Raw genomic sequence first — 14,727 nt, 5'->3', positions numbered from 1 at the left:
AAGAATAAGCTCTGATGGATATATATTTTTAGAAATATCAATGAAATCCTTACAATTTAAGACCAAAATATCATCTAAATATCTTTTATTATTTGACAAAGCATGTTTTAAATTAATTGGATTATTCTTATCCATCATATATTTATATTCTAGTTGACTTAAAAACAAGTCAGCTATAAATGGGCTGGCATTCCCCCCCATGGGAATTCCCATAATTTGCTTGTACAAATCACCCCCAAATCTTATATAAGTATTGTATAAAACAAATTCCAATAACTCAAAAATCATATCCAAGCTGTAACATCTCAAGTTAACTGTAGTATTAAAGCAGTTTGTCCATATGGCTTTTTTATTATAACTGTCTCTTTTTAAGAACCTTTTACTAGATAAGAGAAAGATTTCTTTATAACAGTTTTTAAATTATCAAACACTAAATTAAGTGATAAATTAGTATACATTGTCGCAAAATCGAAAGACTCAATTCTTTTAGCTGAAACCATTGTTAAAGAATCTATCACCTGCAGTGAATTATTAACACTCCAATATGGATTAAAATTCGAAAATTTTTTAATACCAGAACAATAGGTTTTAAGTTTATTTACAATTTCCTTTAAAATTAAAGAGAGGTCAGTAGCAGCAATGCGGGTTGGACATTTAGCTGCTCCAGCAATAAACCGTGGTTTAGGGGGATTCTTATGAAATTTTACAGTCCAATATAGGAAAGGGAACTTTTTATCATTGTCATTTATTTTAATATTAAAATTTTTAAAAAGTATTTCTTCAGTCTTTTCAATTAAATTCTCATCCTCTATATTTACCTTTTCATAAACATTAGTTGTGCATAACTCCCTTTTTAAGATATCACAATACAGCTTCTGACAAATTATGGCAAAATTATTATTAGCTTTATCCACTGGCACAATTACAAATTCATTCCTTAGATTAGCAATTGCTTGTTTAATCTTCGCATTATAAAATAATGATTTAGTGTTACTATTTTTTAAGTTAGAATATATTTTATTTCTTACTCTACTAATAATTAAATTTTTCCACCTTTAAAAACTCTCTTTATTTTTAATTCTCTTTCTTACACCACTTATCAATAAATAAATCAAAATCATTTTCCAAGCCATCAAGAACACTCGATGGTTTCAGATGATGAGAAACACGGAAATTAGCCCCTTTATTCATTATAATTTTAAGATCATCTTGCTTTATTATTGACAAGTCCCCTGTTATAACATGTTTGTAAGTAGGATTTACAAATGGGCCAAGTTGCTTACAATTACAAACCGGTTCCCAATTTATATCGCTATCTAGTTTTTTTAGTATTAAATAATAATTAAAAATAATTTGCCCAATAGTTTTTGAAAATTTATAAGTTAAAACTGGACTATCATTATAATTTAAATTACTAGGAAGGGTCTGTTTCACATGCCGCTGATTTAAAATTTCTGGTAAATTAATATCTTCAATCTGCTTACAAGTAAAATTAATAGGTAAATATAATCTGTTATCCTTATTACTAATCTTATCGAACTTTTTCTTTTTTGGAATAAATTTCGTTTTAGTTAGAATGCAAATTGTATCACATATTACTTTAAAATTATAATCAAGAGCTGTATTATTCTTAACAATCCAGAAAAGTTTGATTAAATTCCTCTTGGATAAATTATTTAGACACTTTATTACAGAAATCATACCCCTAGATTCAAGTAGCTGGCATAGATCTATAGTAAGCATATGTACATCTAATTCATTTTTTCTATTATTTTTCTTATGTCCTCTCGATCGTTTTTTACGTTTAGTAGGACAAGTAAAAGAAGGATGGTCCATAAAACCATCAATACATTTAACAACAACATGAGACATGTCGCCATATTTTGCTACACGATCATTTAACCCAAAAGGATAAGCTGTACCAAGAGTATGGATCCAGAAATCCTCCTGTTTACGTAGTCTATTATTCTTCTCTTCTTTATTTAAATTTTCTAATTCTAAATTTTCTAAAATTGTGACAGTTATATCTGATATGGAACATTTACCATTACTACAATGTTGAACTAGATAGTTATTAGTTTTTTCATTATTAACTGTTGTCTTGTGTCCAGAAAATCTTTTATATATATTATTAGTTGTTTCCCCAACATATTGTAGGCAGCATTTATTACATTCTAATAGGTAAATTACATTGGTTGTTCTACAATTAACATTACAACGTAACTTGCATGCAAAATTTTTATTATACAATGTACTTTTAACAGAAGTCCGTGGGACAAAATGATCTTGGCAAAGAAAACAACGACTTTTACACTTACTAACTTTCAAAAAATCGTTCCGAGGCTAATATTTGTGTTTTGTTGCACAAAACACACATATATATATATATATATATATATATATATATATATATATATATATATATATATATATATATATATATATATATATATATATATAATATATATATAATATATATATATAACATATATATATATATATATATATATATATATATATATATATATATATATGTATATATATATATATATATTTATATATATATATGTATATATGTATGTATATATATGTATATATGTGCTTTGGTACTGCGCACCTGCACAGTGAGTTTTAACTACTTGTTTTATTTTTCGTTTCATCCGCGGTTTTTAAGATTATTAGTGCTCTGTTGTTCAATACGTAAACATTTCGTTGGAGTTACAGAGTGATAAACAAAATATTTACTTAATTGGATCACCTAGCTTTCCAATATATATATATATATATATATATATATATATATATATATATATATATATATATATATATATATATATATATATATATATATATATCATAAGAATCGGCTTATTACGCTGCTTTTAAATATACAAGTTTCAAGAAGTTTAGTCTTACCGAATAAAAACTATAAGCCTGGGAAATTTTGCCTGATTTTCAAAAAAAGGGGGAAACACCGCCTAAAAGTATTGGAATCTTTAAATCACACCATCAGAAAACCATACTGTATTACTTTTAAGCTCCTATCTACAAAAATGTGGAACTTTGTATTTTTTGCCAGAAGAAAGATCTCGGGTGCGTGTTTGTTTGTTGTTATTTTTTTTTTTTTTCATTGGTGATCGTATCAAACCAGTAGTTCTAGAATATTGTGATAGGGCTTATTCGAAAGGAAATTAAAACTTCTAGTGCCCTTTTTAAACGATCAAAAAGATTGGAGGGCAACCTAGCCCCCTCTCACATCCCTTTTTTCAAAATTTTGAGAAAGCTATTTTGCTCGTCATAGTTGAAAGGCCCAATAACCATGCATTTGGTTATAACATGACCCCTCCACAGCCACAGGGGAAAGGTCTTTAGTCATAAAATTTGCCCACTTTTTACACATAGTATTTGTTAATGTGAAGTATGCATGCATTCTCGGGTTGAGGAGCGAATTTAAAGGAGGGATTGCCCCCTCCTAAGACTTCGTTCTTTGCGCTAAAGTTTGAAATTTGCCCCATTTATTTAAGAATGACTCCTGAAACACAAGGGTTGAATACTTAAACCAATAGGAAGCTTTTTTTAAAAGTACTAAAAAACTCTCGCGCAAAGAACGACGTGGTAAGGAGGGGGAAATCCCCTTCATACACGTAGTAATTTCTGTTCGTTTTAAGTTTAATGGTGCTCCTTACTTTCAGTTGAGAAAACTTGTTTTATTTTAATTTAATCATAAACAGAGACGAAATACTCTAAAAGCAAGTTTGGTTTGGATATATTATATATTATGCAACAATATATATATATATATATATATATATATATATATATATATATATATATATATATATATATATATATATATATATATATACAATATATTATATTGTTGTAGGCTATATATGGTAGCCTTTGTATTTTTTGTCGACCACGTACTACCTAAAAATCTTTGCATACTCCTTAGAGGTACACGTACCAAAGTTTGATTACCTCTGGCCAACAAGTTGAAGTCTATATAATTCTAAGTCAAACCTAATAAAAAGCCCTAATAGAAAACAATGAATTCATTAGTAACTCTTGCTTTCAATCAGTTAAGATGATTTTTTTTTTTTTTTGTTCATTAATGTTTCTGTCTTTTGGTTTTGCATTTTTTCTTTTTTTTTACTTGAGACACGAATTCACCATAAATAGAGCTTGTATTAGATACTTTGAAGTTAATAATATTTAAAGTGACAATTAAAAGAGGTCAATAATACAGTGCCCGTAAACTGGTAGCCTCCAGCAACAGGTGTATTACGTTAGACCTTTCAGCCCCAACTGATTTGTACTATCTGGTCACAGTTGCAAGTCCCAAGTCCAGATAAAGTGAGGAGGGTAACAGGCTTGCATCCTGTCCCCTAGCCATGCTTCGGCAAAGAAAACTATCTTGCAAAGAAAAGCGTCAACCAAGCCTCGGATATTCCCCATTCACGATGTCAATCCCAACGGGCCACCTGAGGAATAAACCTCCTTGAAAAGAGTAGTATAAAAATTGCCCCTTGGAGCATTCTGACTCTGAATTTCCCAGGTGCTGAGCTACTTCTTGCTAATGAACTCAAGCAGTATTTTGTTGCTAATCTCCACGGAGCTATTTAAGAATGGTGGTGGCGCTATCGTGCTATGGCTCCAAATGCTATTCAATGCAATAAGATCCAAGTTTCGTTGGAATGATAGTCTCCGGAAGTTCCTGGAACAGGCTAGAACTTTGCTGTCTCATGCAGACAGTAAGTGTCTCATGCACGACGCTCTCAACGCCACCCTAGCATGAGAATTCAGTAATTAAGTTTATTACCTGGCTAACTTGAAGTAGCTGCAGAAAATCCTTCCCATTCCATGTGTATTTCTTCAATGTAATGTTTAAGAGAGAAAGAGTCTCAATAAATTCTCGCAAATTGTACCAAGCAAAGAGACGCTCGTACTCCTGGTTCAATGCTTGACTGTCAAAAACAGGCTGAGACACAACCTCCTCTAGAAGCTGCGTCAACAGTTTAAGAAGGAGCTCTTTAGGACCGTCTCTACCATAACATTTGTCCAAAAACTCCTCGAATATGCACTACAAAAGAATAATTTCATTAAAGAGTTATTTTAAACTTAGACCATAAAAGAATTCAACATTGTAAATAAGAGGGAGGAGCACAAGCACTTTTTCAAAATATTACAGACAATCACTCCTGCTCTAAGAGCTGACCCAGCAGTTTAAGAAGGTTTTTAGGACGTTGTATACCTTAGCATTTTTCCAAAAAACTCCTCAAATTACAAAAGAATTCAATAAAAGATTATATTTAAACTTATGCCACAAATGAATTCAGCACTGTAAATAAGAAGGAGGACCAAAATCTCTTTTTCAAAATGCTACAGACAATCACTCCAGCTCTAAGAGCTGACCCAGCAGTTTAAGAAGATTTTTAGGACGTTGTATACCTTAGCATTTTTCCAAAAAACTCCTCAAATTACAAAAGAATTCAATAAAAGATTATTTTTAAACTTATGCCAAAAATGAATTCAGCACTGTAAATAAGAAGGAGGACCAAAATCTCTTTTTCAAAATGCTACAGACAATCACTCCAGCTCTAAGAGGTGATCCTGAAGTTTAAGAAGAATTTTAGGACCTTCTATACCATAATATTTTCCAAAACACTCTTCAAATTACAAAAGAATAATTCCGTAAAGAATTATTTTTAAACTTAGGCCATAAAAGAATTCAGCACTGTAAATAAGAGGGAGGAGCAAAAGCTCTTTTTCAAAATACTACAGACAATCACTCCAGCTCTAAGAGCTGATCCTGAAGTTTAAGAAGAATTTTAGGACCTTCTATACCATAATATTTTCTAAAACACTCTTCAAATTACAAAAGAATAATTCCGTAAAGGATTATTTTTAAACTTAGGCCATAAAAGAATTCAGCAATGTAAATAAGAGGGAGGACCAAAATCTCTTTTTCAAAATGCTACAGACAATCACTCCAGCTCTAAGAGCTGATCCTGAAGTTTAAGAAGAATTTTAGGACCTTCTATACCATAATATTTTCTAAAACACTCTTCAAATTACAAAAGAATAATTCCGTAAAGGATTATTTTTAAACTTAGGCCATAAAAGAATTCAGCAATGTAAATAAGAGGGAGGAGCAAAAGCTCTTTTTCAAAATACTACAGACAATCATTCCAGCTCTAAGAGCTGATCCTGAAGTTTAAGAAGAATTTTAGGACCTTCTATACCATAATATTTTCCAAAACACTCTTCAAATTACAAAAGAATAATTCCATAAAGGATTATTTTTAAACTTAGGCCATAAAAGAATTCAGCACTGTAAACAAGAGGGAGGAGCACAAGCTCTTTTTCAAAATATTACAGACCATCATTTCTGCTCTGAGAGCTGATCCTGCGGTTTAAGAAGATTTTTAGGAACTTCTATACCATAGCACTTTTCCAAAAAACTCCTAAAATTACAAAAGAATAATTCGATAAAGGACTATTTATAAACTTAGGCCATAAAAGAATTCAGCATTGTAAATAAGAGCGAGGAGCAGAAGCGCTTTTTTTAAAATACGACAGACAATCACTCCTGCTCTAAGAGCTGATCCTGAAGTTTAAGAAGGTTTATAGGACGTTGCATCCCTTAGAATTTTTTTCCAAAAAACTCCTCAAATTACAAAAGAATTCAATAAAGGATTATTTTTAAACTTATGCCACAAATGAATTCAGCACTGTAAATAAGAAGGAGGAGCAAAAACTCTTTTTCAAAATACTAAAGACAATCACACCTGCTCTAAGAGCTGATCCTGCAGTTTAAGAAGGTTTTTAAGACGTTGTATAACTTAGCATTTTTCCAAAAAACTCTTCAAGTTAAAAAAGAATTCAATAAAGGATTATTTTTAAACTTATGCCACAAATGAATTCAGCACTGTAAATAAGAAGGAGGACCAAAATCTCTTTTTCAAAATACTACAGACAGTCCCTTCTACTCTAAGAGCTGATCCTGCAGCTTCCGAACATTTTTAGGACCATCTTTATCCTAGCAATTTTCCAAAAACTCCTAGAATATGCCCTGCAAAAGAACGTAGAACGTTCCACGTTCCACGTTCCAGCTTTCCCATTACCTGCTTTAACTACATGCACACCTTGATAGCTACCAGCCCCTTTAAGATTCTTTCAACTGACGATTAAACAGTTTGGAGAAAATTCGGCTATTTGTGTGAGATTTGGACAAATTTTCACTTTCAGTTGAAGTAAAGTAAAACCTTGTAAGCAAGAACAAAGGATAACAACGATTTAAAAGTAAATTTTCACATGGCGACATTGAAACTCAATGATCTTTTAGTTTGAACAAGTTCTAAATAACAGCAGCGTGACAAGAGATACATACATCTTGTTAGAAGAGATATTTTTCGAAGATATTCATCACCTAGTAAAAAAAAGAATATCAAAATAAAAACAGCTCTTTTTTGTTTTGTAATTGCTCTTTCTTAGAGTTTTGGTTCCTTTTGGGTCAAGTTACTTACAGTTCATTACCACGAACTGTTTGATTCTTCTTTAAACACAGATGACTGGTATTAGAGTAAGAAATAAAGACCAACCTCTTGAAAAAAAAGTCTGAAAATAACATACAATTTTACAAGAAAACAATCTAGAATCATCAACCGAATTTTTACTTTCGGCTATAATTTATAATTTTTTATGAATCATGTTTTTGGGTCGCATCCATTTTGATCAACTATTCCCCGAATGTGAATATAATCTATAGCTTAATTTTGTCTCATTAAGAGGGGCAGAGGGGAGGGGCTGCAACTTTTACCGTAAGAAAACTATATTTAGGAAAAGTTTTGAATGTAAAGTCCAAATCCAGCGCAATTTTTTGAATTATATTGTTATAAACCCAGGATTAGCCTCCACACAGGATTAATAATTGCGCAAGCATCATAAGTTGTGGAGGTACGACTAGGTATTTAAAAAAAATGTCAAAGCCCTAATTTTAGCAGAATATTCCATAAAATTTCATTCATGTACGTAACATCTTTCCTGGACTGTAAGAAGATCCTAGACTGCAGTTGAACTACTCAATCAAGCATGGACACCCGCCAAAAATGTTGCAGGGGAGAGGGCACCAGAGTAGCAATGGTGAGGAGAGGAGGAGGGGAGTACATTTGAAGATAAAAGATTATGCAAAATAAAATTCCCAAGAAAAGAATTAAAGTACTTAATTTTTAAATGCCAAAAGAGACAAAGTTCAATAAATTTTTAAATGGTAAAGATTCCTGGCAAACAAATCAAGTCCTTTATCAGTACTTATGTATTATACTACCAGCACTCAAGAAGTGAAGTTAGGTTAATCCTAAAGAAAAATATCAAAACATGATGAAAAATGTAATACATTAGAAACAAGTTTGAGCTATATATTCACAGTTTAGGGGGAGGGGTATCCTGACCTAAACTAGCCTAACCCCATTCCCTAATGGGCAAATATATAGTCCAAATTATATAATTCCAATGTATCCTTTCCCCCGTCACTTGCTTTCCACTGAGGATATGCTAATTGATTCTTAATACATACAGGTAAAACCGGTTTGTTCTCGAGTTTTACACAAAGTAAACTTGAGTGTTGGTGGTATAATACATAAATACCCTTTAATCTATCATGTATCTTATTATTAGGTATTTAAGATTCATAAATTATGCCCAAAACCTAAAGTAAAAGAAAATAAGACTCAAACTAAATTGCAGAAAATAAGAGGAAAAGGTATCATCTTAAAGGGTCCATTTAATTTATGAGTAAAACGACGGTTACATTTTGAAAGAGCAAAAAAAAGTCATGAGTGGCTTGTTCATCAAATTTATAGCTCGATAATGAAAACATCTCCAAATTCACTACGAAATCCCCCCTCCTCTCTGCATAGGTAGCATGCTTTCCCTTTTTCATTTTAGGGTAGTTTTTCAGTCTAACTCTCTTATATTTTCAGACCTTTGAAAATTAAACAGCATAAAAAAAGAAAACAAATTGAAACTCATGGCCCAGCTGTCTAAAATAGCCCTCTTTACATCAATGCTCAGGATTACACTGAATGTAAATGTGTTCAAATGAATTTTTTTTTCATTTGAACACATAATCTTTGATTCAATGGTACATAATCTTTGATTATGATTATTATTGACATAATTGACATCATATGATTATTATTGACATCAATATAAAGATTATTGACATAATCTTTGATTCAATGGTATAATCTTATTAACATTATGTTTTTACTAGCATAGGAAGAAAGATCAGTTATTCAATGATCTGTGTCTGGTCTTTCATGTTTAGTAAATAATTGAGGCGAAACTTTAGGAAAATAATGGAAAAAGTGAAATGAAAGTGATAGTTACTAGGGGTGGATTGTCACTAGTGATATATCACAAGGGGATGGCAACCCTGAACGAAACGGGATTTTTGGGGGACTGATTCTTTCTTTGAAAAGACAGATTTTTGGAGAAATTTCCAAAAACTCAGATAGTGAAAGCACTGATATTTTCAAGATAAAATATGACAATATTATTACTATGCCATGAAAACTGCCAAATAGCATTGCTACTAGCAGCGTGTGGCTGCTTTGCTGTTGTGATGGAATAATTTCATCTTAAATAAAGGAATCTCGTATCTTTCCCTTTCAACTTGATGATTCGGCCGACGTTAGTTCAGTTTCACAGGTCCCTACGGCATGGCTAGAGCCGTAATAGCCGAGTGGTTAGCACGCCAGTCTTGAAATCCTAAGCCCGTAAGGACAGAGGTTTAAGTCCTGATGTCGCCGGTTATGTGGTTTGTAACGGGGTCACTGGCGTGACACTGTAAGCACAGCCAGAGTCAACCCAGCTCTAAATAGGTACCTGGAAAATCTTGAGAGGGTAAACAGGAAGGGTGTAAGAACGAACAGGAGGGCTAGTCCCCAGCCTCCCATTGCACTCCTGCCTGAAGGGGTGTGAGACAGATATTAGCACTACTGGCTTGAACTTCAGAGTCTAGTGCCGCATTCTTTACGTTTTTTTACCTTTTAAATTTCTAGTGTACTATTTCTACGAGCTATAATCATTTAAAAGACAGAAAGAAGCGTTGTTACATTTAGAGAGCCAAAAACTGCTATGAAAGGTAGACTTCATAGAGATAACTGGCGTATAATGCGTCATTTGTATCCTACGGTTTCCATACTATCTTTTCATATAGTGGTGCCATTTGCACCAAACATCCATGAACGTGGATTTTCAATTCTTCTGAAGATTGATCTGCAGATCAACAAAAGCAAGGAATAAGCTTGAAACTCTAGATGACACGAGATTGACCTACACAAAGCTTAACTTGGAATTATTATACTTGCTAAGTGGATGCAGCTTTTTGCATTAAATAATTAACATTAAGCAGTAGTAAAAAGTAAGACGGCACTAGACCCTTAAGGTCGAAACCGACGGTACTTTTTTTCCGTTTCGTGGCCCTTCAGCTAGGAAGTACAATGGGCGGGGGGCAACCATCCTGTGCTTTCGCAAACCCTTCCTGCTTACCCTCCCCAGATTTCTCCAGGTACCCATTTAGAGCTAGGTTGACTATGGCTGAGCTAACAGAGTCACGCCACTGACCCCAGTCCCAAACCAAATAGCCAGCTACACCTGGGATTGAACCCGTGCTCCATGGACAAAGAATTCTCAAACTAGCACGCCAGCCACTTAACCAGGACGAATTAATATTAAATAGAAGTATAACCACTTATATTTAAACTAAAAGTATATTGCCAAATCCTTTATTCGGCGTTTTATTTATCAAACGTTTTAGATAGAAAGGGGGGGGGGGTCATGAACATATTTAAAAATCTAAAAAGGGGTGCGCTTAAGAAAAATCATTGCAAGCGAAAAGAGCAAGAAAGTAAAAAATTCAAGATCTTTACCGTTCGGTTTGATTTATGAAGAACACCGTCGATTATACATTTGAGGGTCTGCAGTAGGTATTGCCTCTCTGATTTATGAAACTGAAAAAGCTCTAAAAGGAGATTGTTGAACTTCCTCTCATCTTTGATTATTTCCTCTGCTGACAACGCTGTACCCCTGAAGCTGGAGGTCATATAATGAAACAGTAGATCTTCAGCATCAGAATTGCTCAAGTTCTGAAATTCAATTCATTAGTTAAAACAAATTAAACACATGAAAATACAGAAACGTTGAGGATTCTTATGCCCAGCTGACCAACCATGACAAACACTAGTCTAACTAGATTTTACCTATGGTACACATAAAGTTCAACTCGGTCATCTTAACTACAATCAATTGAAAATCAATACAAACACAAAATGTTGCTGAAAAACAAGAATTTGGAAACAGCCTAAAACTTATTTTTAAATGAAGGTGGTAATTTTTTTGTAAGCCAACAAGAACAAGCAACGCTGCCAAGTGAATTATGGTTGGTATCTCTGAGCGAAAGCAAAATTTCTTGACGTTTCCTTAACAAACCCTTTTGCAGAAGAAGAAACCTTTGAATGCCAATCTGAATATCAATAGCCAGATGACCACTCAACACTCAACAGCAACGCTTTAAGAAATTTATAATAAAAGTTCTTGTGATATTTACCTAGATTTATCAGCAGTCAGTTGAACCAATCTTATACCAAACCATCTTCTAGACAACACTATAGTGTTTTTTTGTGGATGGTGAAGTCCTCCCTTTGAAAGAGTGGCAGACAGTCTGGTTTTATAATATCAATTTTTATGGCACTTGGTATTAACCAAGTGCCATATAGCAGTCGCCAATTCTGTCGGTCTGTCGGTCTGTCTGTCGGTCCCGGTTTTGCTACTTTAGGCACTTCCAGGTAAGCTAGGACGATGAAACTTCGCAAGCGTATCAGGGACCGGACCAGATTAAATTGGAAATAGTCGTTTTCCCGATTTGACCATCTGGGGGGGGGGGAGTGGGGGCCCGGTTAATTCGCAAACAATAGAAAAAATGAAGTATATTTAACTTATCAGCGGGTGATTGGATCTTAATGAAATTTGATGTTTGGAATGATATTGTGTCTCAAAGCTCTTATTTTAAATCCCGACCGGATCTGATGACATTGGGGGGAGTTGGAGGGGGAAAACCTAAAGTCCCGGTTTTGCTACTTTAGGCACTTCCAGGTAAGCTAGGACGATGAAATTTGGCAAGCGCATCAGGGACCGGACCAGATTAAATTAGAAATAGTCGTTTTCCAGATTTGACCATTTGGGGGGGAGTAGGGGCCGGTTAATTCGGAAAGAATAGAAAAAATGAAGTATTTTTAACTTATGAGCGGGTGATTGGATCTTAATGAAATTTGATGTTTGGAATGATATTGTGTCTCAGAGCTCTTATTTTAAATCCCGACTGGGTCTGATGACATTGGGGGGAGTTGGAAGGGGGAAACCTAAAATATTGGAAAACACTTAGAGTAGAGGGATCGGGATGAAACTTGATGGGAAAAATAAGCGCAAGTCCCAGATACATGATTGAAATAATCGGAACTGATTTGCTCTCTTTGGGGTAGTTGGGGGGGGGGGGAGTAATTCTTAAAAATTAGAAAAATGAGGTATTTTCAACTTACGAACGGGTGATTGGATCTCAATGAAATTTGATGTTTAGAAGGATATCGTGTCTTAACATCCCGACCGGATCTGGTGATGGGGGCGGGGAGTTGGGAAGGGGAAACCTAAAACTTGGAAAACACTTAGAGTGGAGGGATCGGGATGAAACATGGTGGGAAAAATAAACACAAGTCCTAGATAGATGATTGACATAAACGGAACGGATCCGCTCTCTTTTGGGTAGTTGGGGGGGGGGGGGTATTTCCGAAAAAAAATGAGGTATTTTTAACTTACGAACGGGTGATCGGATCTCAATGAAATTTGATATTTAGAAGGATATCGTGGCTCAGAGCTCTTATTTTAAACCCGACCGGATCTGGTGACATTGGGGGGGGAGCTGGGAGGGAGAAACCTAAAAATTGGAAAACACTTAGAGTGGAGGGATCGGGATGAAACTTGGTGGGGAAAAAACACGAGTCCTAGATACATGATTGACATAACCAGAACGGATCCGCTCTCTTTGGGGTAGTTGGGGGGGGGGTGTTAATTCTGAAAAATTAGAAAAAATGAGGTATTTTTAACTTACGAACTGGTGATTGGATCTCCTTGAAACTTGATTTTTAGAAGGATATCGTGTCTCAAAGCTCTTACTTTAAATCCTGACCGGATCTGGTGACATTGGGGGAAGTTTGGGGTGGGGAGACCTAAAATGATGGGAAACGCTTAGATTGGAGGGATTGGGATGAAACTTGGTTGGAAAAATAAGCAGAAGTCTTGCATACGTGACTTACAAAATTGGAACGGATCCGCTCAATTGCGGGGGGGGGGGGAATTCTGAAAAATAAGAAAAATGACGTATTTTTAACTTACGAAGGAGTGATCGGATCTTCATGAAACTTCATATTTAGAAGGACCTCGTAACTCCTATATCAAATTTTAAATCTCAACCGGATCAAGCGTAATTGGGGGGGGGCAGTTGGGGGGGGGACCGGAAATCTTAGAAAATACTTAAAGCGGTGAGATCAGGATGAAACTGGATGGGAAGAATAAAAACCTGTCTAAGATACGTGACTGACATAACTGGACCGGATCTGCTCTTTTTGGTGGAATTGGGGGGGGGGGGGTAATTTTGAAAATTGAGGTATTTGTAACTTACGAAAGGGTGATCAGATCTTAATGAAATTTGATATTTAGAAGGATCTTGTGCTTTAAAGTTCTAATTTCAAATTCCGACCAGATCCTGTGACATTCGGGGGAGTTGGAGGGGGGAACCGGAATTCTTGGAAAACATGAAAATTGGAGTATTTATATCTTATGAATAGATGATCGGATCGTAATGAAATTTGATTTTTAGAAGGAATTCATGTCTCAGAGGTCTTATTTCAAATCCCGACCAGATCTTTTGACATTGTGGGGATTTGGAGGGGGAAATCTTGGAAAATCACTTGGAGTGTAGGAATCGGGATGAAGCTTGGTGGATAGAATAAACAAATGTCCTTGATACGTGATTGACAGAATCGTACTGGATTCGCTCTCTTTGGGGGAGTTTGGGAGAGGGGTCCAGTGATTTGGCGAGTTCGGTGCTTCTGGACGTACTAGGGCGATGAAAATTGGTAGGCGTGTCAGGGAGCTGCACAATTTGACTTGATAAAGTCGTTTTCCCAGATTCGACCATGTGGGGGGCAAAAGGGAGAGGAAAAATTAGAAAAAATTAGGTATTTATAACTTACGAGTGGGCGATCGGATCTTAATGAATTTTGATATTTAGAAGGACTTTGTGACTCAGAGCTCTTATTTTAAATCTTGACCGGCATTAAGCCTCTTATTTTCCTTTTTAAATCAATCTATTGATTCATAGAATTTTGTTAGAGCTCATACCATATGATCTCTTGGCTCTTAGCTCTTCTCGCCTCGTCACAAGTGCCATATGAGGTCTTAGCTCTTGTTCTCTTCTTCTTTTTGATTGTATTAAAGATTATTCCAATAGGCAATGCATAGAACACCACCCAAAAAAATCCCCCCGGACCCTACCCCAAGTACCACTGAAAACATTCAACCCCTTGGCTGGTCAAGTCAACTTTCTCAAAGCTCACATGAGGGGTCATTGAATAATACAATGGTGGAAGTCGGGGCGTATGTCACAAT

The 14,727-nt window shown here is 34.8% G+C and overlaps 1 protein-coding gene across 1 annotated transcript in view; it reads right to left on the bottom strand.

The window, feature by feature from the left end:
- Positions 1-14,727, bottom strand: part of LOC136041826 (nucleoporin NUP188-like) — a gene marked incomplete in the record, with an annotated part of 179,580 nt that overhangs the window by 151,877 nt on the left and 12,976 nt on the right. Inside the window, 2 exon segments of the mRNA XM_065726603.1 lie at positions 4,823-5,083; positions 10,938-11,153. Coding sequence (XP_065582675.1) covers positions 4,823-5,083; positions 10,938-11,153 — 477 coding nt within the window.

This window comes from Artemia franciscana, unplaced genomic scaffold (genome assembly GCF_032884065.1).
Source record: "Artemia franciscana unplaced genomic scaffold, ASM3288406v1 PGA_scaffold_39, whole genome shotgun sequence".
Taxonomy (NCBI): Eukaryota; Metazoa; Arthropoda; class Branchiopoda; order Anostraca; family Artemiidae; genus Artemia; species Artemia franciscana.
The sequence above is the reverse complement of the archived record's forward strand: the minus strand, read 5'-3'. Positions and strand labels throughout refer to the sequence as shown.